Source organism: Morus notabilis, unplaced genomic scaffold (assembly GCF_000414095.1).
Source record: "Morus notabilis unplaced genomic scaffold, ASM41409v2 Scaffold502, whole genome shotgun sequence".
NCBI lineage: Eukaryota > Viridiplantae > Streptophyta > Magnoliopsida > Rosales > Moraceae > Morus > Morus notabilis.
Genome location: NW_010364639.1, coordinates 467,533 through 492,255, shown reverse-complemented (window position 1 = coordinate 492,255; position 24,723 = coordinate 467,533). Strand labels below are relative to the sequence as shown.

The 24,723-nt window shown below is 37.2% G+C and overlaps 2 protein-coding genes and 1 non-coding gene across 3 annotated transcripts; all 3 read left to right on the top strand.

The window, feature by feature from the left end:
• Nucleotides 1-238: 238 nt before the first annotated feature.
• TRNAN-GUU lies at nucleotides 239-312 on the top strand. The gene has a single exon. It is a non-coding gene; the product is annotated as a tRNA-Asn (tRNA).
• A 4,438-nt stretch (nucleotides 313-4,750) lies between these two features.
• On the top strand, nucleotides 4,751-9,469 carry LOC112093220 (serine hydroxymethyltransferase 1, mitochondrial). Its single transcript, XM_024171279.1, has 16 exons — nucleotides 4,751-5,080; nucleotides 5,243-5,293; nucleotides 5,494-5,580; nucleotides 5,764-5,885; nucleotides 5,962-6,038; nucleotides 6,251-6,375; nucleotides 6,570-6,662; nucleotides 6,787-6,879; nucleotides 6,989-7,174; nucleotides 7,330-7,434; nucleotides 7,864-7,929; nucleotides 8,108-8,185; nucleotides 8,312-8,423; nucleotides 8,506-8,616; nucleotides 8,728-8,895; nucleotides 9,035-9,469. Exons 1-15 carry the CDS (start codon nucleotides 4,991-4,993, stop codon nucleotides 8,871-8,873), a joined length of 1,542 nt encoding a protein of 513 aa, XP_024027047.1. The 5' UTR covers nucleotides 4,751-4,990; the 3' UTR covers nucleotides 8,874-8,895; nucleotides 9,035-9,469.
• Nucleotides 9,470-15,955: 6,486 nt separating this feature from the next.
• On the top strand, nucleotides 15,956-23,507 carry LOC21399186 (probable cytosolic oligopeptidase A). The gene is made up of 17 exons (XM_010106825.2): nucleotides 15,956-16,486; nucleotides 16,584-16,751; nucleotides 16,889-17,012; nucleotides 17,658-17,734; nucleotides 18,108-18,251; nucleotides 18,347-18,577; nucleotides 18,645-18,735; nucleotides 19,107-19,228; nucleotides 19,841-19,948; nucleotides 20,062-20,307; nucleotides 21,022-21,167; nucleotides 21,359-21,476; nucleotides 21,828-21,987; nucleotides 22,096-22,127; nucleotides 22,349-22,414; nucleotides 22,879-22,950; nucleotides 23,214-23,507. The coding sequence occupies exons 1-17, from the start codon at nucleotides 16,040-16,042 to the stop codon at nucleotides 23,295-23,297; spliced, it is 2,436 nt and encodes an 811-aa protein (XP_010105127.1). The 5' UTR covers nucleotides 15,956-16,039; the 3' UTR covers nucleotides 23,298-23,507.
• The last annotated feature ends 1,216 nt before the right edge of the window (nucleotides 23,508-24,723 follow it).

Here is a 24,723-nt window from a genome sequence, read left to right as displayed (position 1 = left end):
TTGGCTTCTTCTACTTTTCTTATTTATTTAAATTTTTTTTAGCGCCAGAATTAAATTAAACTGACAACTTGATTGGTGGGTGTTTTATACCCCATCTTGAAAAGAGCATGTGATTTGTTCATTTCTTTTCAACATAATTCTGACGCACTGATAACTGTCTCTGTATGAATGAGTACAACATGATCTTCAGAACAAACATTTAGATAGATAAGTTTTGTTCAGAAACAGACAGCATCCTGCTGGAATAGCTCAGTTGGTTAGAGCGTGTGGCTGTTAACCACAAGGTCGGAGGTTCAAGCCCTCCTTCTAGCGATTCTTTTCCTTTTTCTCTTTTCTACAATTTGGGCCAAATCTAGTCATAGTCAATAAAACAAAGCCCAATTATATCACGGACATAGTCAATAAAACAAAGCCCAATTATATCACGGACAACAAAACAATGCCCAATTAGCATACTTCGTGGTACGGATAAGTCTTTGGCAAAAACGGAGTGTCTTTTCTACAATTTGGGCCCAATCTAGTCACAGTCAACAAACAAAGCCCAATTATACCACGGACAACAAAACAATGCCCAATTATACCATACTTCGTGGTACGGATAATCTTTGGCAAATACAAATGCCTCATTTTTCTACAGTAAAAAGCTCTCACAATAATTTTTTTATTACAGTAAAAAATTTTCACATAAAATCACATTTTAACTTGAATCACCAAAATGAATGAGGTCAAAGTGTATTATGGTCTTGATTCGTATGGTCAAATAATTACAATAATAAAATGATATTTATCAAAAATAAAAATTAAAAAATCTAGACTCATACATTTTTAAAAATAAATTCTGTAAATTTCTCTTTATTTAAAACTAAATTAAGTAAATAATAAATTTTAAACCTATTTGAATTAAATGACAATTTACTATCTAAAATTCCATTTACGATTAGGTAAAAAAATTTCTACATAAATTTTTTTTACAATTGGTAAAAATATTTTTTTTTCACATAAAAAATTATTTTTTATTATGTAATTTATTTTTATCAGTCTAAATATAAACATTTATTGTGACGTCAGAAATTTGTCAGTAATTACGTTATCCATCGTGATACCGACTAGTAATCATCATTACAAGCGGCAGTCCACTACACTACTACTGATTTTCTCACCAATATACTTAAAAAGATAAAAAGAATATCCACAAAAATAACAAATGATGCACTATTTAAAAAAAATTACAGAATTCAGGAAAAAAATTTCCGAATGATCTATTATTCGCTATGAACAAATTCCATAAATCACAAAGATTGTTCAGCGATATGATTTGCATAAGCGTATCCAATTGTGTGCTTAACAGGTGGATTAAGGGGAAAAAAAGAAGCGCGTATAACTTCTATTTTAACATCATTGTTGATCTCCCCTCGGGTAATCTAAGTGTTTAGAGTAAGAATTCGTGTCATGATTCGTAATTCGTCACAATATTTTTTTCTCATAAAAAACACACGTAAATTGATAATGGTTCTGAATCATAATTCTAAACCCACAAACTAAACGTCTACTAAAAAAATTGTTGTTTTCTTCTAGAATTCTACACTAGCCTGTGAAAAGTACCATATTGGTACGGCTTTTATTCTTAATTGTTAATTTTGTATTAAATTATGTTAGTTTTGAGTTTTCTTTTTTAATTCAATTTTGATCGTAATATTAATAAGCATATTAGCTCAATTTTATTTGTGCTTGTACGCGCAAGATTCATAACCAAGTTAGAAGCAAGTTTCCGGGCCTGCAAGCTTGGACATTAACCCCTTGTGTCTTATATACTTAATGCAATCTTCTGAAAAAGAAACGAAATAGACAATGAACAAGTTAGGGGTTTTTTGCATTTTTAAGTTAGGTATTCTTGAGAGATTTTGAGTTGAGTTTGAGTTATAACTTGAGTTGAAGTTGTAATTTGAGTTTGTGTTTAGTTGTCTATATTTGAGTTATGATTTGAGATAAAAATCTTTTTGAGTTTGTGTTTGAGTGAGTCAAAACTTGAATTTGTATTTAGATAGTATTTTAATAAAAACTCAATGGTGATGGAAAATTTTAATAGGGTATATGGGTAGGGTTTTATTCGTCTTTTCGTTGTCAACGTATAGAAAAAAAAATCATCTCAATCAGCATTAAAACGAAAAAGTTATAGCATTTTTAAGAATAGAAAAAATATTGTTCATTAATTTGAGTTCGAGTTTCTGAACTCGAGTTAAAGGGAAAACTTGAACTCGAGTTTTAGTTTCAAACTTGAGTTCAAACTTAAAAGAACATGAACCTACGACCCCGTTCATTTCACCAATTTGAGTTTTGCTACAGTAAAAAGCTCTCAGAAACAATCACATCTAACTTTTTTTACTATAGTAAAAAAAAATACTGTTTATTAACTTAAGTTCGAGTTTATGAACTCGAGTTGAAGGGGAAATTTGAACTCGAGTTAAGCCTCAAACTCAAGTTCAAACCCAAATTCAAACTCAAGTTTTATAAAAGAACACGAACTTAAATAAAGTTGTAACTCGAGTTTATATTTTTTTGAGTTTTGTTGCAAAATAACAACCTCTTAGGGGCTGTTCGGAGCCCCTTATTTGAGTCAAAAACTTAAAACAAGTAACTCGAGTTATAACTTTATTCGAGTTCACGTTCTTTTAAGTTTAAATTCGAGTTTGAGACTAAAATTTGAGTTTATGTTTTCTCTTCAACTCGAGTTCAGAAACTCAAACTCAAATTAATGAACAGTATTTTTTCTATTCTTAAAAATGCTATAATTTTTTCGTTTTAATTCTGATTGAGATGATTTTTTTTCTATGCGTTGACAACGAAAAGACGAATAAAATCCCACCCATATACCCTATTAAAATTTTTCATCAGCATTGAGTTTTTATTAAAATACTATCTAATACAAATTCAAGTTTTGACCCACTCAAACACAAACTCAAAATGATACTTATCTCAAACCATAACTCAAATGTACACAACCAAACACAAACTCAAGTTACAATTTTAACTCAAATTATAACTTAAGTTCAACTCAAAATCTATAGTCAGATCACCTAACTCAAAAATAATAAAAGAACATCCCCTTAGTTTCTAGGCCCGAAGCTCATGTTTATTAAGCCTCGTTTGGTTTCACAATTTAAATTACAATTTAGCTTTTTACTATAAAGTCTAAAAAGCGCATTTGGGCCTGAAAGGTTGGGCTTTAAGCTCTAGTGACTTCTATAACCAAGGCAATCTTTTGGACAATAAACGAAAGATCCAAATTTCCAACGTAATAATCTCAAAGAAAATGACGCATGGGTTGGTGAAGTCCTCTTGAGAAAATCATTCAAGGCTTCGGTGGCGAAATCTGTCTCACATATTTTCATCAGATCCGATCAAGCTTCTCTCTCACCATCCGAGTCTCACTTTGTGGCTAAGAAATGGTGCGTTTGGATAGGCCTTTCTTGGTTGGTTTTTATTTTTATTTTTATTTTTATATTTTTATTTTTTTGAACACTTTCTTAGTTGGTTTTGGTCCAATGTATCTCTCATATGACAAATTAGACTCTTGCACATAACAACGAATTTTTCTTTCTTACAAACAACATAAATAACATCATTTCATTAAGTGTGTGCCATATAATTAGTATTGGGTGATTTTGAATTGTCAGATTTTCATTACATAAACTTATACTGTATTTCTTTCTAATAATGTTCATAAATATAGACGTTGGATCTATAAATTGATTAAAGGACAATTTTTAAAAATATCCTTAAAATGAAGCCCTTTTTAATTTTAACTCTTAATATCAATTTATATTTTTTTATTTTTTAAACTAAAACTAATTAAGAGGTAGAGCTTTTTAAAAATAAACTTTTAGTAAATGAAGTATTTAAAAAGATAAAATCTACAATTTTCTCTTAATTAAAATGTAGCTTGTGTTACTCTTTTGACCTGTTTTTTAGTCTCAACATGGAATGAAATAAGTTTGTGATTTTATGGACCATATATGGGGAACACCGATAAAAGAGACGAAAATTATAACACAGAAATACCACTCAAATAAGATAATTTTTACATTTATATCACTCAATGATATAAACTTAAGATTTTTTTTCCGCTGAATAGATATAAACTTGAGATTTATAAGAATTAATTCATTAGAAACAATTTATGTCTCATTGATTTCACTTATTCGAGTTTTTAATTATAAATTTTTACAATTAAAAATTTTTAAAAAATGTTACGTCTAATTTTTTTTACTATAATTAAAAACTCTAAAAAATATCATATCTCAATTAAAAATTTAAATTCATAAAGCGAATGAGGTCTTATTGAAGTCAAGCGACATAAATATAAAGTTCAAAGATTTTAATGGCGTATCATGTAATTTTCTTAAAGTGTATTATTTTCTTATATTTGCTAATTCTATTTTAAATTAAATATTAAATAATGAATACAGAAAATAATAAAAGTACTTAAATCAACACATAACCGTTAGATCATCAAAAAGAAAAAAAATCCTGTTTGGTGACCCAAGATTCCAAGCAGGGGTTTCTTCATATATAACTGAAGAATTTTATAATAAACGAAGCTTAAAAAGGTACATTAGTTCATGTACGACGAATCAGATGGAAAATAACTATTTTTGACCGAAGAATCATCAGTGTCGTACTGATGTGCCCGAGAAGAGAAAGCCACTCGTGGCTGTTGTCGTTTGAGGGAATTACATCTGAAGCTTTTGGACCAGAAACGAGAGAGAGAGAGAGAGAGAGAGAGAGAGAGAGAGAATAGATGAGATGGATTAGCGTCAGCAAAACACAAACTTCTCTCTGCTACCACCAAAATCTCACCCTTAACCATTACATTCAGACAGAGACGAGAGAGAGAGAGAGAGAGAGAGAGAGAGAGAGAGAGAGAAGAGAGTTCGTTGCATAAAAGCCATTGAAACGTAGAGAGAGAAAGAGATAACAAAAAAGAAAAAAGATGGCAATGGCATTGGCGCTTCGGAGGCTTTCCTCTTCCATCGACAAGTCGATCCGTCCACGCTTCAATGGAGCCTCCCTTTACTACATGGTTTATATATATTATATATATTTATCCTTTTCTTCTTGGCTCTCATTGTTTCATTCTCTTCGTTTTCCATGATTCTTGGTTATTTTTATTTCCCGGGAACCAAACGCAGGAAATTGTCAATCGTACAGTAGTTACCTTTTTTTTTTTTTCTTCTTTTTGTAGTCGTCTTTGCCAAATGAAGCTGTCTACGAGAAAGAGAAATCAGGTGTTACTGTAAGCAAAGCTTCTTAACTCTTCTATATGAATTACATTTGATTCTTCGTAATTGTCACGTTAGAATCATATCATATTAAGAAAAGTAAAATTTTAACGAAACATTATGAAAATCCGACATATATATATATATATTTTTTTTCTCTTTTCAGAATTCTCCTTTTTTGAAATATGTATGTCCTTTTTATATATTTTGGCAGTGGCCTAAACAACTGAATGCTCCACTTGAGGCCATTGATCCAGAAATTGCTGATATCATTGAGCTAGAGAAAGCTAGGCAATGGAAGGTAAATAAATATATAAGCATTCTTTATGATGACTCTTATCATTTCTTCCAATTGATTTGAGTTGTTACAATTCTACCTATATGTATTCACACTAGTAAAGCAGAACATTCAATTTTCTTAGACAGTTGATTGAAATGGTGATTTTGTTCTTAAAGTTGATGTGTTGATGATGTGTTTGTAAAGGGGCTAGAGCTCATTCCCTCGGAGAACTTCACTTCGGTGTCTGTGATGCAAGCGGTCGGGTCCATCATGACCAACAAGTACAGTGAGGGATATCCCGGAGCCAGATACTACGGAGGAAACGAGTATGCGGCGGAAACTTTTGTGTATTTTGTTTTGAGCCCTTCATACTTGAGTCTAATATGGAAATTCGTTCTTCAGGTACATCGACATGGCGGAAACCTTGTGTCAAAAGCGCGCTTTGGAAGCTTTTCGGTTGGATCCCGAAAAATGGGGAGGTAAATAGCATCTTGTGTCATGTTCTTTCTTTTCTATGTTCTTTTCTTCATAATCAGCCGCTGACATATGCTAAAATTGTATGCTTACATGTGAGTTTACGTTGACATGTAATTACTTTCAAATAGTTTGCTTCTTTGTTTTTCTTGATCGTTCACAAGCTTTTCTAAAACAAATTTTTTTTTTTTTTTTTTTTTTTTTTTTTTTGTGGCAGTGAATGTGCAACCCCTGTCAGGGTCTCCTGCTAATTTTCAAGTGTACACTGCATTGCTAAAACCTCATGATAGAATCATGGCACTTGATCTTCCTCATGGTGGACATCTTTCTCATGGTTATCAGGTAATTCTCTATGCTATTTCTGGAATTCTGTAATAGTTGGCGCAACATGGACCTGCTCAAACTGACCTTCCACAGTTTAGATTCTAATAATACTTGCTTTTCGTCTTAAGAACTCTCCAGTTTAGTAATTATTTTTCGCTGGTATACTGAGAGAATGACCTTCTCATTTTTCCAATACTTGATATATTGTGCAGACTGATACCAAAAAGATATCTGCTGTCTCTATTTTCTTTGAGACAATGCCATACAGATTGAATGAGAGCACTGGCTATATCGACTATGACCAGGTAGCTTTCGCACTTTCTATGACTGAGTTCTATATTTCGAGCCAAAAGAAAAAGACAAATAGTTTATTTCTATAACAAACTTAAGTAGAAGCTCTAAGTGACATGGATTAAACATGATTTGCAGTTGGAGAAAAGTGCCACATTGTTCAGGCCAAAACTGATAGTTGCTGGTGCTAGTGCTTATGCCCGTCTCTATGATTATGCACGCATTCGCAAGGTAACTTTCTTTAAAGTTGTCCATTTCAAATAATTTCCTATACATTTTATTTGGTATTGCTTCTGTTATGGTGATAAGGGTAAGGTTATTCATTTTTGTTACTTGGCAGGTCTGTGACAAGCAGAAAGCTATAATGTTGGCAGACATGGCCCACATCAGTGGATTGGTTGCGGCCGGTGTCATCCCATCGCCTTTCGACTATGCTGATGTGGTGACCACCACTACCCACAAGTCACTTCGAGGACCTCGTGGAGCCATGATTTTCTTCCGGAAGGGCTTGAAATGGGAAAGAGGTGTGTTGCTGAAAATTTTGTGGTTGAAAATTTTACTTGTTTGAAATTAGTTACTTTTTCGGTTTTATTACTAGGCCATCCGTGCTTCCTTTTTCACTAAAATAAAGGTTATTTATTGAACATAACTATTGCTTACGTTTCTGTTTTCTTTATCAAGGTGTCGTATGACTATGAAGACAAAATCAATCAGGCTGTCTTTCCTGGACTTCAAGGGGGCCCACACAATCACACTATTACTGGTTTAGCAGTAGCATTGAAACAGGTAATCCATCTAATAACTATGATCATTGCAGCAAATTCATAGAAAATTATAAATCTTACTGCTAGTTCTTGACTGATTTATGAAAAATGAGAATTCATTTCCCATTTGTTTATCTGAGGACTAATGTTATGCCGAATGAGTCTCGATTGCAAGCATTGAAACATTAGAAACTTCAAAATTTTCAAACTCATTAAACAATCAATCAGTATACATTTACTACACAGAGATATATCTGCAGTTACTATATCCATGAAGTGTTTGTTGAGATTCCTTGTCGGAAACATTTAGCGCACTTTTGTATCGAAAGCTCTTGCCCGTTCGTCAAGATCAACAGAACAACAATGCTTGAAAGTTTTGGATGGTCATGCATAAGATACACATTCTTTGGAAGTGTCATGAACATATTTTTTTTGCTGTTGTATTGTACAGGCTACAACTCAAGAGTACAAAGCCTACCAAGAGCAGGTTCTCAGTAACTGCTCAAAATTTGCGCAGGTATCAACTTATGAAATGTAGCAAACATTGTTCCTAAGGCCGTATTTTACGAGTATAGCTTTCCATTTTTGCTAAAAATAAAGAAAACACTATTTACAAGCATTATTTCAATCATCATCTCTCAATGGCTAATGGGACTTCAAGCAGTCTAACAACTGAGATTGATCATAACTTGCAGACTTTGGTTGAAAAGGGCTACGAACTTGTTTCTGGTGGAACCGAGAACCATCTAGTCTTGGTTAATTTGAAAAACAAGGTAAAATAGACAACATTTGTTGTTCTGTTTTCCTTAGAATATATATAGAAGTTTATCCACCCTATAAAAGTGCACATAGAATTGCTGAACAATTTAGTCTCTTCTCTAAAAATCTCCTTTTTACAGGGCATTGATGGCTCAAGGGTTGAGAAGGTGTTGGAGTCTGTTCATATTGCAGCCAACAAAAACACCGTTCCTGGCGACGTATCGGCCATGGTTCCTGGTGGCATCAGAATGGGTAAAACGGCTTCTTGTTAATTTGGACTTGTTGTAGTCTTGTCTCTGAATAAGTTTTCTCTGTTCATTCCTTTGCAATTCAGGAACACCGGCTCTTACTTCACGGGGATTCGTCGAGGAGGATTTTGCTAAGGTAGCGGAATTCTTCGATGCTTCTGTGAAGTTGGCAGTGAAGATCAAGGGAGAAGCAAAAGGTTCTTATAATATTTGATATGTCATCAATTGCTCTTCATGTTTGGTTAAGGGACAAGATGGGTTCTTAAATCAGGTGATATAATTTGTTCTTTTGATTTTTTGTAAACCAGGAACAAAGTTGAAGGACTTTGTGGCCACATTGCAATCCCCTCACTTCCAGTCCGAGGCTGCGAAGCTGAAACACGACGTCGAAGAATTTGCGAAGCAGTTCCCGACAATTGGGTTCGAGAAAGAAACCATGAAGTACGGGAACTGAGGAAGAATCCTTCCTGTTTTAGGTATGTGATTATATCCGAATACCAGTTGAGTTTTTTTTTTTTGTTGATTTTGCAAAGACTTCATTAGTCTTCTCAACCAAAGACTTGACTTGCTTTTTATTTTTGAGTTCAACTTTGTGTTGGTTATATTGTGCAACAGGCATTGCAAGCAGACATGGAGATGAGTTTTCCTGCTTTAAATGAGAAGAAATGTCAAGGATGTTCCGTTTTTATAGTCATAAACCTTGATTTGGATCTTCATGAAATATATGTACATACAATTTGAGGCTCTGTAATGCAATAAACTTGCTACAATAAAACTATTACTATATCTCTTCACGTGATGCAATGACAAGGCCCAACTGTTGCTTGTATTCTTTCTACTCCCAATATGCAAACCCCAGTAACATGGTGATGGAGGGGCTCCTATTGTCGTTTAGGCACCTGTCTGTCACTTAAGCTTTTGTTGTTTAGTCCATCTTCCTTTTTCTTGTCGTTGTGTGCCCAGCAAGTCGTTTTCTTATGTTGTAATCCCAGCTATATATAGCTGAGTTGACAGACGTATTTTAGTTAATGAATTTACCCTAAATTGCTGAGCCAATTGAAGTTTTGTTATTAATTTGTTATGTGGATAATACGGTTTGGCTTGCACGGCCGACCCATCTGGTATAGCCAGAAAAGACCCGGCGTATGAAAATGAAAATAAAAATATTTTTATTTTTATTTTAAAATCATTTTTAAAAATGTATTTAGTAGTTTTATTCTAAGATTGTTTTCAGTTTAAAAAAATAACTGAAACTGCGTTTGGCGATTTAATTTTTAAAAATATGTAATAGTATTTTAAATAATAATATATTAAATAAATAGTAATTGAATCTCAAATAAAAACACTAATAATTAATATAATAATTTAAATTACATTACAAATAAATAGTAAATAATTTAAAATAAGATAACTTAGTGAATGATTAGTAGAAAAAAAGTTTACTTAGTGAATAATCTTAGCTTATATTACAAATCCCACATTTGATCAGCTAGATGATCCCGAAAACTAACCATGTGATTAAGTTGTCGCCGACTACCCATTTCGGATCTTGTGTGTCCATACCTTGTTGTTGTCCTTGTTGGCCTTCTTGTTCTCCCTTGATATCTTCTAAGGGCAAATCGACATCATATTGTCTAAATAGAGGATCATCCCGCGCGTGCATCTTAATTAAATTGTGGATCACACAACAAACAATTTGTATAAACGGTTGTCTTGGCATCCAATAATTGGTCATAACGTCGAGCTTGAAGAGCTAGAAACGGGAGATGCGTCTGGACTTCGAGGAGGACTTTGATCCGTGGCTCAACCGAGGCACCAGGTATGAACAGCGAAACCCTCGTTTTAATGGGGACCGAAACTCAGATTTTAGGTTAAAATTGGAGTTGCCTAGCTTTGATGGACATCTGGACATTGAGGATTACCTTAACTGGGAGCATAAGGTAGATAACTTCTTCGAATACATAACTGTACCAGAAGATAAGAAGACTAAGTTTGTGGCTTCCAAGCTAACCAAAGGGGCTGCCGCTTGGTGGATTGCCGTGCCGCCTGGTGGATTGCCGTTAGCAAGAACAGGGAAAGAGATGGGAGACCACTGGTTCGCTCGTGGGTTCTCATGAAACAACTGATGCGGCAACGGTTCTTGCCAAATGACTTTGAGCAGACCTTATTTTGGCAATACCAATGCTGTTCGCAGCGGGCCGAAGCGTTGGAGGATACACCGAAGAGTATTATCGACTGAGCACTTGCAACAATCTCCCGGAGTCAGAAGACCAACAAATTGCTAGGTACGTCGGAGGGTCAAGGGAGAGCATCTAGGATCAACTCACGCTGAGCCCTATTTGGAACCTCACTGAAGCAATCACACTGGCCTACAAAGTCGAAGCTCAACAGTCCCGTAGTGGAAATCGAACTCAGTTGAATCGCTGTTCTGGGGAATACCCGACGGTGCGAGAGGGTACAAGCGAACCCTCACAACGTCCTCCAGCAGCACTTCACAGGAAGGCCCCCGTTGAAAATCAGAAGATGCCCGCCCTGGCACAGCTCCCTTCAGTCCAAGTGGCTAACAACCCCTATGCCCGACCCATAGCAGGGAAGTGCTACCGTTGTAACAAGCCGGGACATCGATCCAACGAGTGTCCCTTTCGCAAACTAATCAACCTTATCAGTGAGTTGGGCGTTGACAACGAAGAAGAGGAAATTGAGGCAATTAAGGAAGAACCCGAAGAGGTAGAGCAAGTATTCGGAGACCGAATTGCTTGCATGGTACAGAGGATTTTGTTGTCACCAAGGCAACACAGTGCGAACCAACGCCACTCCATTTTTTGGACTCTATGCACGGTCAACATGAAAGTGTGTGACCTTATTATTGATAGTGGCAGTAGTGACAACCTCGTTTCAAAGGCTTTGGTCAAAACCCTCAACCTCACTACCGAGAAACACCCCCGGCCCTACAAGATTGGGTGGATCAAGAAAGGGGTCGAAGCTTCAGTAGATACCATCTGCAAGGTTTCCTTCTCCATTGGCAACCATTATCAAGAAAGTGTGTGACCTTGGGAGTTTAATGTGAACGCTAAGCACGACAACAGGACCAATTGCTATGAGTTCACTTGGCTCGGCAAGAAGATAGCTCTCATGCCGTTTCCCCCTCAAGAGCAAGTCGCTGCCCAGGGTGATCGAAGGGGGCGACTATTCCTTACAACTTTGGGAAAACCATTTTAGCAAGACCTCCGAGCCGCGAAGGTGATCATAGCTCTAGTTTCAAAGGGGACAGAGGCGGTTTCTGGTCCCATTCCCCAAGAAGTACAGGCTTTAATGAAGGAATTCAGTGACCTCACCCCAGATGAACTACTAGAGGAGCTACCCCTAATGAGGGAGATCCAACACTGCATCGATCTCACTCCCGGTGCAAGCCTGCTAAACCTCCCACATTACCGGATGGGGCCCCTCGAGCATGATACCCTACAACGAATGGTAGAAGACCTTCTGCAAAAGTAACTCATCCGGCCTAGCCTGAGTCCGTGCGTCGTGCCAGCCCTGCTAGTGCCCAAAAAGGATGACAGTTAGCGGATGTGCGTCGATAGCCGAGCCATAAACAAAATAACCGTTAAATATCGGTTCCCCATTCCACGCCTTGAAGATATTCTTGACAAGCTCGATGGCTCGATATTGTTTTCCAAGCTTGACCTCTGGAGCGGCTACCATCAAATTCGAATCTGGCCAGAGGACAAATGAAAGACCGCCTTTAAAAGCGGGAGGGTTTGTACGAGTGGCAAGTTATGCCATTCGACCTTTGTAACGCGCCAAGCACCTTCATGCGGCTCATGAATCATGTTCTCAAGTCGTTTATTGGAAGGTTTATGGTCGTTTACTTTGATGACAGTCTAGTCTACAGTAAAGACCCCACAGAGCACATGATGCAGCTTATGGAGGTGCTAACGGCCCTGAGGGAACACAAGTTTTTCCTCAATCTTAAGAAGTGTGAGTTTCTTGCTGATAAGTTACTTTTCCTAGGTTTTGTGATTAGTACGCAGGGCATTGAGGCGGATGAGTGCAAGGTGGAAGCAATCCGTAACTGGCCAACCTTCACCATCGTGCATGATGTTCAGAGCTTTCATGGACTGGCCACATTTTATCGATGATTTATTCGGCACTTTAGCACTCTCATAGCGCCTATCATGGATTGCTTGAAACAGGGCCGGTTCACGTGGGGGGCTGAACAAGAACAGAGCTTTACTTTGGTCAAAGAGAAGCTCAGCACAACTCCTGTATTGGCCCTGCCGAACTTTGACAAGGTTTTTGAGGTCGAGACTGATGCTTCCATGGTTGGCATCGGGGCAGTGCTCACTCAAGATGGGAGGCCGATTGAGTTCTTCAGTGAGAAACTCAATGAAGCCAGATGCAAGTGTAGCCCCTACGAGCCGGAATGTTTTGCTGTAGTACGGGCCCTGCAACACTGGGAGCCATACCCCTCTCCAAAGAATTCGTCCTCCACAGCGATCACCAAGCTTTACGGTACATCCACTCTTAAAGGGCCACTAACCGGATGCACACTAGATGGGTCATCTACCTTCAGCGGTTCAACTTTGTGATCCAACATAAGTCTGGGGAATCAAACAAAGTGGCAGACGCCCTCAGCCGCAAGCTGCATCTGCTCACCACCTTAGCAATGGAAGTAACTAGCCTTGAAAGCTTGCGCGACCAATACGCCGATGATGAAGATTTTGGTGCTCTTTGGGTGCGATGTTCTGCCGGTGACCGAATCGCTGACTATCACATCCACCGTGGGTACTTGCTGAAGGGTGGCCAGCTTTGCATTCGTCATTCATCCCTCTGGGAACATTTGATCATGGAGCTACATGCAAGAGGAGTAGCAGCCCATCCAGGGCAAGACATGACCTATGAGCTCCTCGCCAACCGATTTTTCTGGCCGTATATGCGGAAGGAAATAACTAACTTTGTTCGGCGGTATGGGATATGCCAACGCGCAAAAGTACATGGCCAAAACACCGGCCTCTATTTGCCCCTCTCTGTTCCGGACAACATTTGGGAGGGCTTGAGCATTGACTTTGTCTCACCACTTTGACTCCGTCATGGTGGTCTTGGATCATTTCTCGAAGATGGCTCATTTCGTTGCCTGCAAGAAAATCGTGGATGCCAGTAATGTGGCTCAGTTGTTCTTTAAAGAGATCGTACGCCTCCATGGGGTCCCAAAAACAATCACTTCCAACCGTGATGTCAAGTTCATCAACCACTTTTGGAGAGAACTCTGGAAACGATTTAACTCCTTTCTTTAGTTTGGCAGCACTGCCCATCAACAGACGGACGGTCAAACCGAGGTGGTTAACCGGACGTTGGGTAGCATGATTCGATGCCTGGCTACAGATCAACCAAAGCAGTGGGATATGGCCCTTGCTCAGGTTGAATTCGCCTTCAACAGTGCTGAGAATCGTTCCATCAGGCGTAGCCCATTCATCGTCGTGTATACGAAGCTTCCAAACCAGACTATCGACCTATTGCGCCTACCACATTTTCGGAGCAAGACTGCAGCGGAGCTTGCTGATCAAGTGGTGCACACACATTAAGAGGTTAAGGCTCGACTGATTCATTCCAAAAGTAAGTATAAAGAGGCCGCTGACAAACATCGAAGAGAGAAGCTATTCTCTGAGGGAGATCTGGTGATGGTCCACCTGCGCAAGTCGCGGATGCCGATCCGGACATACCACAAGCTACAGTGTAAGAAGTTCGGACCATACATGGTCCTCAAAAAGATTAATAACAATGCCTACGTCATTGACTTGCCGCCAGACTTACAGGTTTCCAGCACCTTCAACGTTGCTGACTTGTTTGACTACCACCCTCCAGACGCTGCGAACACCACCATCCTTGAGAATTCAGAGTCGAATTCTTCCGCGGAGGGAAACAATGATGCAGGGGCTCCTATTGTCATTTAGGCACATGTTTGTCACTTAAGCTTTTGTTGTTTAGTCCCTCTTCCTTTTTCTTGTCGTTGTGTGCCCAACAAGTCATTTTCTTATGTTGTAATCCCAACTATATATAGCTAAGTTGACAGACGTATTTTAGTTAATGAATTTACCCTAAATTGCTGAGCCAATTGAAGTCTTGTTATTAATTTGTTCTGTGGATAATAGGGTTTGGTTTGCACAGCCGACCCATTTGGTATAGCCAAAAAAGACCCAGCTACCACCTACACCACATGGTAGTCCAACTCCTCCAAAAAAAAAAAAACCAAAAAAAAAGTTTATGGTTATCGGTTCGAATCACAATTCAACCTTTTTAGTACAGTATTTTTTCTTACAAAATTTATATTTTAGTTCAAGCTGTCCATGATCTATGAGAAGAATTAGTTTTTGAAACTAATTCCCATGACTATAGTATCATTTGTTTTTAAAATTAAACTAACGTATCACATTGAACCATAAAAATAAAAAAAATAAAAACTTAAATCTATGCTGAAATCTTGTTTTTCCGCTAAATGATACTGAAATATTAGATATATACAATGTGTCAGGTCGAGCTCAAGTTAACTGGATTAGGGGTGGCAATTCGTGTCATGTGTCGTGTTCGTGTCGTATTTTGATCGTTTCTTTTTAAATTTGCAGTCAACCCGAACATGACCCGTGACACGAAATTTTTTAAAAACCACAACACGAACACGACATGACCACTTTACGAGTTGACACGACACGACCCGAAAATGACCCGTGACACAAAATTGACCCGTGAATCCGAAATTGACCCGAAAATAAAATTGTATACTTTTATTTAGTTTTTTACATATTAAAAATAACTTAAAATTCATAACACACTAAATTATAATAACATCCATTGAAATTAAGCAAATAATAACATAAGATTTTGAGTATAACTATCATGATATCACAAGTTCATAATAAAATTTAAAATATGCAATGCAAAATATATGTATTTTTTAGTTTTTTACGAGTTTCGTGTCGTGTTCGGGTTAGGCGGGTCCAACCCGAAATTGACCCGTGTTTTTCGTGTCAATTTCAGGTCGATCAAATTTTGACCCGAACCTCTTTTTTCTCAACCCTAACCCGTAAAATTCGTGTCGTTTTCGAGTCGTGTCGTCGTATTGTGACCCATATTACCGGTTCTAAACTGGATACTATCTGATTGGAAGTTTTACAAAACTCAGACATGGATACATGCTGCTATGTCGTTTGCAAATAAAGGTTGTTATAAAGGATTCTATTGGCTTGTTATGACAACTTTAGCCAAAATAATAATAATAATATTATTATAAAGTCAAAGGAATACGTTATTTAAATATCAAAGGAATTTTTTTACTCTAAATGTGGTGAATATTTTGTTTGCTAAATATCAAAGGAATATGACTTTTAAGTAACAACTATCAACTTCCAAAAAAAAGCGCTCTAACCACTCACTAATGTAAATTCTGATTCCAACCCAACAAAAGATTCCCATTAAAAAAAATCCTAATTAAAGAAAATCAAGACAACTCTAATTTCTAAATTCTATGTAAGAGTGCACGAAAGAAATTAAAGTGAGAAACTTGTAGGCACATCCCATCCAAGATATTTGTACCTTTTGTGGACAAAATCGTCATAGAAAAAAAAAATGAAGTTGGTAATTTTGCTACGAAAGAGAGGCCTATTGGGAGCTCTTCTTATAGCAAACATTCTCATGGCGACTCGCATTGGTCTCTCTCGGTCAGTCCACCCTCTCCTTAAACGCACACCTTTTCGTCGTCGTTTCTTCTCTTCTCCCAAATCCAATCATTTCCCAAAATCCCATTTCTGCCCTCTCTGGTCTTCTTCCTTCTCTCTCTGCCTCCACAAATCCGCCATAACCACTTCTTCTTCTTCTTCTTCTTCTTCTTCTTCTCTCTCCTTCTCGTGCTCTTCGTCTTCCCTCTCTCCTCCATCCATGGCTGCCGCCGCCGCCGTCGCCGATGACGCTCTCTTCCACTCCAATCCGCTCCTTCAGGACTTCGACTTCCCGCCGTTCGACGCCGTCGAAGCCTCGCACGTGCGCCCCGGGATCCGCGAACTACTGAAGAAACTCGTGCGTACGCGGATTGATTCTCTCTTTTTCGGATTTCGGTTTCTAGCATTTCGTTTGATTGATTGATTGATTGATTTGGAGTGGTTTGTGTTTGTAGGAGGATGATTTGGTGGAGCTGGAGCGGACGGTTGAGCCGAACTGGCCGAAGTTGGTCGAGCCGTTGGAGAAGATCGTTGACCGGTTGAGTGTTCTCTGGGGGATAGTCAACCATCTCAAGTCCGTCAAGGATTCCTCCGACCTTCGTTCCGCCATTGAAGAAGTCCAGGTGTGGTGTTTGTTTTACATGACAATTGAAAATTGGAAAATTTTCAGACTTGGTAAAGAAATACGATCTTTTTGTGTTTCAATTTCGTTTTTCTGTTTTTGTTTGTTCTTAATTTTATTTGTTTGTGGAATTTGCAGCCCGAGAAAGTGAAGTTCCAGCTTAGGTTGGGACAAAGCAAACCCATCTATAATGCGTTCAAAGCTATTCGAGAATCTCCCGAGTGGGATACGCTTAGTGATGCAAGGAAACGTATTGTGGAATGTGAGTGTCTAAAGTCTAAACTATTTATATCATGTTGATGGGAATTGAAAACCAATATTTTTCCCTCTATATAGAGAGTAGCTGAAATAATGCTTATACCGGTAAAAGAGGTCTTCTTAAGAGATCAGTGGCAGTATTCTAACGCCATTTCAATTCGAGTTTTCAGTTTTAAGTTTTTACAGTTAAAAACCCTCATAAAATATCACATTTAATTTTTTTTTGCTACAGTTAAAAACTCACTGGAAATGTTATATCTCAGTTCAAATTAAAAACTCGAATTCGTGAAGGGAGCGAGACCTAAAGCTCTAAAGCTTTGCTTTAACCATGGGGTCGGTTGGAATGGCCAGGCCTTTGGTTTGCTCCCCACATCCCATCTGGGTTCGAACCGCCTCATAGGCATATTTGGCGCAAGGCTCTAGTTTCAAACCCGGGCTCATTTTTGGGGATTTCTAGATACAAAAAAAAAAGTAGTCTAGATCTTTGCTTTTTAATACCAAACGGCATCTTTGCAAAGCCACTGTATTTATATTTCGTGAACCCCACTTTGGCTGTTTTATGTCTCTTCGTCTTAGATCACCTTAATAATTTAGTCTAGACTTGTCTTGGTCTAACCTTTTCTCTTGAATATTAATTTTTCACATGCAGCCTCAATAAAGGAAGCGGTTCTCCTTGGTGTTTCTCTTGAAGATGATAAGAAAGAGATTTTTAACAAAATTCAACAGGTGTGCTCAAGTTTCCAACATTGAAGCATGCAGGATGGAAGGCTTCCCCTTCCCCTTTGCCTTCAGTATATCAATTGTTCAATCAAGCACATGCTTGTTATATATATATATATATATATATATATATATACATATCAATGCTTGTTTGTCTCAAGTCAGATGATTGTTGTTAAGTAGTTAGGGGAAGCTGGTTCTATCTCTTGTTAAATGAATTATGGAAGAAAAAGTACTTGTTGACATTGAAAATTGGATGGGTTTATGTGATAATAAATGTTGCTTAGAAGGAAAGCTTCAATAAGTGTTGCTTAAGAAGAAAGCTTTCATATCACATATTGCATTAGATTATGTGTTTTGATCATGATTTTACTTGCAGGAACTGGAAAGATTGTCTCAAAAATTTGAGGAGAATGTTTTAGATGCCACAAAAAAGTTCGAAAAATTAATTACTGATAAGAAAGAAATTGAGGGATTGCCAGCTACTGCTCTTGGGATGGCTGCACAAACAGCCATTTCAAAGGTATTCCATGTTGAATGTGACTGTTCATCATAAGTTCATATGTATACTTGGTTTTCAGCTGTATCACGTAAAGCATCATCTGTGTGTCTCTTCAGGGGCATGAAAACGCTACTGCTGAGAACGGGCCCTGGACAATCACTTTAGATGCTCCGAGCTTTTTGTCTGTCATGCAACATGCTCGAAACCGGTCATTGCGCGAGGAAATTTACCGTGCTTATGTTACTCGTGCCTCTAGTGGGGACCTAGATAATACATCAATCATTGATGAAATTTTGAAGCTTAGGTTGGAAAAGGCCAACATTCTAAATTACAACAACTATGCTGAGGTAGGTTTTTCTTGTCTTATGGTAAAACTAATTTTTTGCAATAGGCATGACAAGAACAATCTAACAGGTAAGCATGGCAACCAAAATGGCAAATGTTGAAAAAGCAGAAGAGCTCCTAGAAAAGCTTCGCAGTGCGTCTTGGGATGCTGCAGTTCAAGGTGGGGTATTCAATATTTATGAACATGACATATAAATAGTGCAAGTTTATTGAATAATTTTGAAAATATAATCTTTATAGTAATTCATCCTCTGTTGAATAAGTCTGTAAATTATTCAACAATTATTGCTTTTTGTGTTTTTCTGTGGTATTCAACTAGTTTCATTTCCAATCCTCTTAGAATTCTGTTTATCTTGAGCAACTCGTGTAAATCAAACCGGACTTGAAACTAATTGTGTCCAATACAATCGCTTTACTTTGGAAACTGTTAAAAAAGAAGAAGCCCTGTCAAAGTTAATAATTCTTGATCAAGGAAAATCATTTACTTTGGAAAATACGCTGAAGGTTTGATTGCATCTCTCATCCTTTTAGATATGGAAGATCTTAAGGATTTCTCCAAGAAGCAAGGTGCATCAGAAGCTGATGACTTGAACCATTGGGACATTAGCTTTTGGAGTGAGAGGCTTCGTGAGTCAAAATATGACATCAATGAGGTCAGATCCCTCCCGTCATCATGTGCAAATCCATGTCTATGCAATTTCTTATAATTTATTCCACTTTCTGGATATTGTAATTAGCTTTGTGCATTTTGTATGGACGCAATATCAGCTTGTATATTTTTTTTTTAAGGCCTTCAAGCATCCAGCATTTGCATTTTCTATGGAAAAAACTGATTTTTGTTGGATTATGGTTCAATACCAAGTTTGCAAGTTAGAGAAATATAAGGATCTTATCCAATCATGTGCCTATATCACATGTTAGTTATTTTATGTTTGAATTCAGTTTTGGTGTACTTACTATCACTTGTCTATTTCACGCCATTAAATCCCTTCAAAACTTATCTGTTACTCAGTTGCTTTAATATTGTGAGAAATATTTAAAATTTGGCTCTCTCTCTATTTATTTATCTTTTTTCTTTTGATATCGCGAGTTACCATGAAAAGAAAATTACAGTATAAATTATTATTACTATTATTATTATTTTGTATCTAAACTTTTTTTTTTCTCTTTCTTAGCTATATTCTTTTTTATGGTCATTTATCTTTTGATTTTGGAATTCAACTAAGGCGTTAAGTGGCCTGTGCTTATGGCTTCTTATACTGCAGGAAGAATTACGTCCTTATTTCTCCTTGCCAAAGGTTATGGATGGCCTTTTCAACCTTGCCAAGACACTTTTTGGAATTGAAGTTAAACCGGCTGATGGTCTGGCTCCAGTATGTATTTCAACTGCTCCAACTTTGGTTTGTTTTGTTTATTTCACTAAATGTTAATGTGTTTTTTAATGCAAACAGAAATAATAGTTTAAACATATGATTATTCTTTGTAGGTGTGGAATAAGGATGTTAGATTCTACTGCGTGAAAGATTCTTCAGCTAACCCTGTTGCATACTTTTATTTTGATCCTTATACTCGACCCTCAGAGAAAAGGGGAGGTGCATGGATGGATGAGGTTGTTTCTCGTAGTCGTGTTTTGTCACGGAATGGTACATCTGCACGGTTGCCTGTGGCCCACATGGTGTGCAATCAAACACCACCAGTTGGGAACAAGCCAAGCTTAATGACCTTTCGTGAGGTAAATTTAATTAGATTAAGAATTTGAGCATACTGTCCACATACTATCGAAATGAACAAGAACAAAAATGACATTCAGCTGTAATTGTTGGAAAGAAAAAAGTGCAAAATGAATGAAGGAATGTGAAATCATTATGCTCCATGGGTAAAAAATGGTGGAGGTATAGTAATGTGGACATCTAGCTATATTTCTACTTCTGTGGTGGCCCACCATTTATATATCTTGTTTTAGGAGTATATGGAGGGAAGAGAAGAGAAAAAGGATATCTAAATGTTCATTGTAGTCAACCCACATCTTTGGGATGCAGCATTATAGAACACTGAGTGAAGTTTGGGTTGTCTTATGTATGAAACCAATAGGTCTTATATAGTCTTTAGTAGTTGGTTGGCTTGAATGTAAGAGTGTGAGATTGTTATAAAGCTGTTGGATGGGTTTTGTTCTGATAAGTAGCTTCTGTTAAGAGTCTGCTAGGTAGTTAGTGGGAAAAGGGAGTAGTGAGATTGGTAGGCAAATTGTGGGATTAGTTTAGATAAGCTGAGATTGGGAGAGATATGGCTCTCGAAAGCCCTGCCACACTCTGTAGCCAAGACATTGATCTGTTCAATAAAGAAATTCTCATTGTCCTCTTCAGTAATCTGCTTAAATCCCAATGAAAATCAGGGTCTCTATCAGATACATTGTGAAAAAAGTTAAGGAACTATGATTTGTTTGCAGGTAGAGACAGTCTTCCATGAATTTGGTCATGCACTTCAGCATATGCTGACTAAGCAGGATGAGGGTCTAGTTGCCGGTATTCGAGGAATTGAATGGGATGCTGTTGAATTGCCTTCACAGTTCATGGAAAACTGGTGTTATCATAGGTATTTTGTCCTCTCTTTTTTTCGGGTATAGGACTGTGTCTTTTAAATTTACAGTAGCTTGTGTTTAGTGTGGTTGAGCTATATACGTGAATTAATATCTAAAGTCTAAACTTATTCTAAAAACTAGCTTGTGTTGTACTCCAAAGTTTTTATGCTTTTGTCGGCAATTAATTTGTTAACTGCTCTGATAGGGATACTTTGATGAGTATAGCAAAACACTATGAAACTGGTGAAACTCTTCCTGAAGATGTATATCTGAAGCTTCTTGCGGCTAGGACTTTCCGTGCAGGGTCCCTAAGTCTTCGTCAGGTTAGTTCAATATGCGGGTCCTGTTTTTTCATCCCCTACCATCTTTACTTTCTTGTGTTTTTTATATTCGTTTGTGCTACTGTTGTGGATTATATGATAATGGCACGTCAAGCTTTTTTTAGGGAAATATATATATATATATATATATTTAACTTGCTATTTAAGAATCTAAATGTTAACAATACAGTGTTATATTTGTCCTCAAATGAAAGGTTTCTCATGGGATTTATCTTCCCCCTTTTATTTATTTATTTATTTATTTTGATTGATTATCCAAGCATTGAGCAATATTTGTATTCTGAAGACTTGTGTGGTATATATTTGCTTATAGATTTACTTATTAATTTTCAGATAAGATTTGCGAGTGTGGATTTGGAGCTGCATACAAGATACATTCCTGGTGGTTCAGAATCCATCTATGATGTTGACAGGAAGATTTGTGAAAGAACACAAGTGCTCGCGCCCCTTCCAGAAGACAGGTTCCTGTGTGGTTTCAGCCATATATTTGCAGGTTTGCTGTATCTTTCTAATTTGATTTCAAAATCTTAAATTGTTTTTCATTTTAGCTACTATCTCATCTCTTATGTGTGTTTAATATGTTACTCTTTGCAACTGTTAGGTGGTTATGCAGCTGGATACTACAGTTACAAGGTATTGTTATGCTTCCTATTAGCTAATTGCAAAACACTTTCTTTGAGAAGTATTGCACCTTTAATATTATTCCCCTCACCTTTCAGCTTGAGGATACCCACATAGAGACTTAAAATGAGAATAGAATCTGTGTTTTCTTAATGATGTGTGAGCTTAATTTGTAATCTTATTTTTGTTTCCTATTTTCACATCTCCTGAGGCAAATTTCTATTGTTTTTCAGTGGGCCGAGGTGTTGTCAGCAGATGCTTTCTCTGCATTTGAGGATGCTGGATTGGACGACAGCAAGGTAAGTCCAATAGAGCTCCCCGAAAGAATTTTGCGTCACACTCTTTCAAAAGTTTGGAACAAATCATAGCTTGATTAGTTTCCAAATGTGTATCTTTCGATAAAAAGAAAGTAGATTCTAAATTTGTAGCACTGCCTGCTGCATAAGTTTGACATTGTAACATTGCCAAAATCACTTGGAAGTTTTTTTCTTCTTTAAAAATATATTTAGGAAAGTCTCGTACATTTCAATCATAGTATCCAATACTGTGAGGGAATAAAAAAAGTACTTGTATACTGTCCGGTTTTTTGCTGCTTCTCCTAAACGTAAAACAAGGAAATAAATAAATAAATAAATGAGAGTCTCATGTATGATGAAAACATAAATCAACAAAAGTCACGTTCAAATCTAAATTAAACATGCCGTAGTCTCTATTTGTTCTACCGAATATACTGGATGCCTAAATAACTGTTATCTTGCAATAGGCTGTCAAAGAAACAGGGCAGAGGTTCAGAGAAACCATTCTTGCTCTTGGAGGCGGAAAAGAACCACTAGAGGTCAGTCCGTGAAAACATATCTTCTTGTATAATGGTCTTTCTTTTCTTTTCCAGTTTCTTCGCCGGAGAATATTTTCATGCTTCCAGTTTTTCTCACTTGCTATACCGCTACAAGTCTTTGTCATTGTGGTATTATTACCACTTAAACCTTAGAAAATTGGGTTTCTGCCATGTGGGATCCTTGCTTTGTGATTCTGATGGACTGCTCTTACCGGGTGTAAACTTTTGGATCTCATTTAAGCTGATTTGCTGAACACCACCAGGTTTTTGTGGAATTCCGAGGGCGCGAACCTTCACCAGAGCCACTACTCAGGCACAATGGCCTCCTACAAGTTGCAACCGCTTGATTTTTCAATCAACTGCTCGATGGGGATGCGAATTGGAGCTGCAGGCTTTTACATGATGTAAATTCTCCGGTGGGAGTGAAGTTAATTTCGACTGCTTTGGGCATATCCCCATGAGGGATTGGTGGCAATAACTGCCTGGAAATAATATTTTAAGAACTTGGAAGAACCATTCATCATTCATAACAGGTTGCCTTACAGTGTTCAAGTAAAGTGGAACAGTGGATGTGTTTAAATTTCAGTAGTTCTATAAATCCTCAAGCTTTCCCAAATATCCCATTAGTGATTGCACACTAGAGAGACGATCTAAATAACCAAATGTCGTTTAAACGTGTAAACAACTTCTTTAAAATGCCGCGTTTTCTGTTTTCTGATGGCCGTATAAGAAACTTTAGCCGAGAAATGAGATAGCTTTGAAGAATAAACGACATGTTCTTTAAGTGAACTTTATGTCTTTGAAGATCAAAATGGCTTCTATTAACATAAAAAAGCCAGCGTCAATTTATTGTTAGGAGCAACCTGCTAAGAAATTAAGTTCATGAACTAATTGGCTGAAAAACCAATTAGGATGAAATTATCACTTCTTAAAAATAATGTTTAGGGACCGTTCACGCCAAAAATCCAACTTTTTGAGAGAAAACGGCTTGTGATTACATTGATGTCGTAAACCTCTCGTGTTTAATCAAATTAAAATGCGGATGCGTTATATATTATTAAGAAATGCTGATTATTTCTTGTATTTTTAATAAGACGAAATTCATTTCTACATCTTCTTATCGCACAATATTGATGTTATGTTTAGTCAAAATTAACTATATAAAAGAAAAAAAGACACAATTACCTTTGATAAAAGTAGTGATGGCTATTAGTAGTGATGGCTATTTGAGAGAGAAATCCTAGAACAATTACGTTGATATTCAATTTTCGACATTTGAGAGTGTTAATATCCGATTTTATACTGGTCCATTTATGGGTCCAGACCCAACTTTTGTGTTACGTAATGTTATTTGACTCGCTTCGTAAACCCAAACCATGTTCGGAGAATTTACGTGGGTCGTAGTTTAATGGGTCATGTAGCCTATTTATCATTTAATTCAATATTAATTTAAATCTCACTTGGAGGGTTTTCATACTAATCTAATTAAATATAAATAGGCGAAAAGAATTTGTAAAAGGCCTTCCTCCAGTCCTTTTAGAAGCTCAAAACCTCAAGTCAATCCCTTTGAGTTTTTCCCGCCAGCCAATGTTTGAATCTCGTTGTTTTAACTTCAACGGAGGATCCATTCACACTGGAATTGCCCAACGAAGTCATCATCCGTGACAGACATATCCTCAAAACTTCTTCTATCCTTGCCAGATAATACTTAACGGAAGCTCCTTCCGTGGCAGGCATGTGTCTTGGAGAGGCATGTGTCTTGGAGCATTTTCT

Coding starts and splice junctions, on each gene's coding strand:
- LOC112093220 (XM_024171279.1), top strand. CDS start 4,991: ATGGCAATGGCATTGGCGCTTCGGAGGCTTTCCTCTTCCATCGACAAG. Junction 5,081..5,242: donor GAGCCTCCCTTTACTACATG/GTTTATATATAT, acceptor TTCTTTTTGTAG/TCGTCTTTGCCAAATGAAGC. Junction 7,930..8,107: donor ACTGCTCAAAATTTGCGCAG/GTATCAACTTAT, acceptor CATAACTTGCAG/ACTTTGGTTGAAAAGGGCTA.
- LOC21399186 (XM_010106825.2), top strand. CDS start 16,040: ATGAAGTTGGTAATTTTGCTACGAAAGAGAGGCCTATTGGGAGCTCTT. Junction 16,487..16,583: donor GCGAACTACTGAAGAAACTC/GTGCGTACGCGG, acceptor TTGTGTTTGTAG/GAGGATGATTTGGTGGAGCT. Junction 17,013..17,657: donor AAGGAAACGTATTGTGGAAT/GTGAGTGTCTAA, acceptor TTTCACATGCAG/CCTCAATAAAGGAAGCGGTT.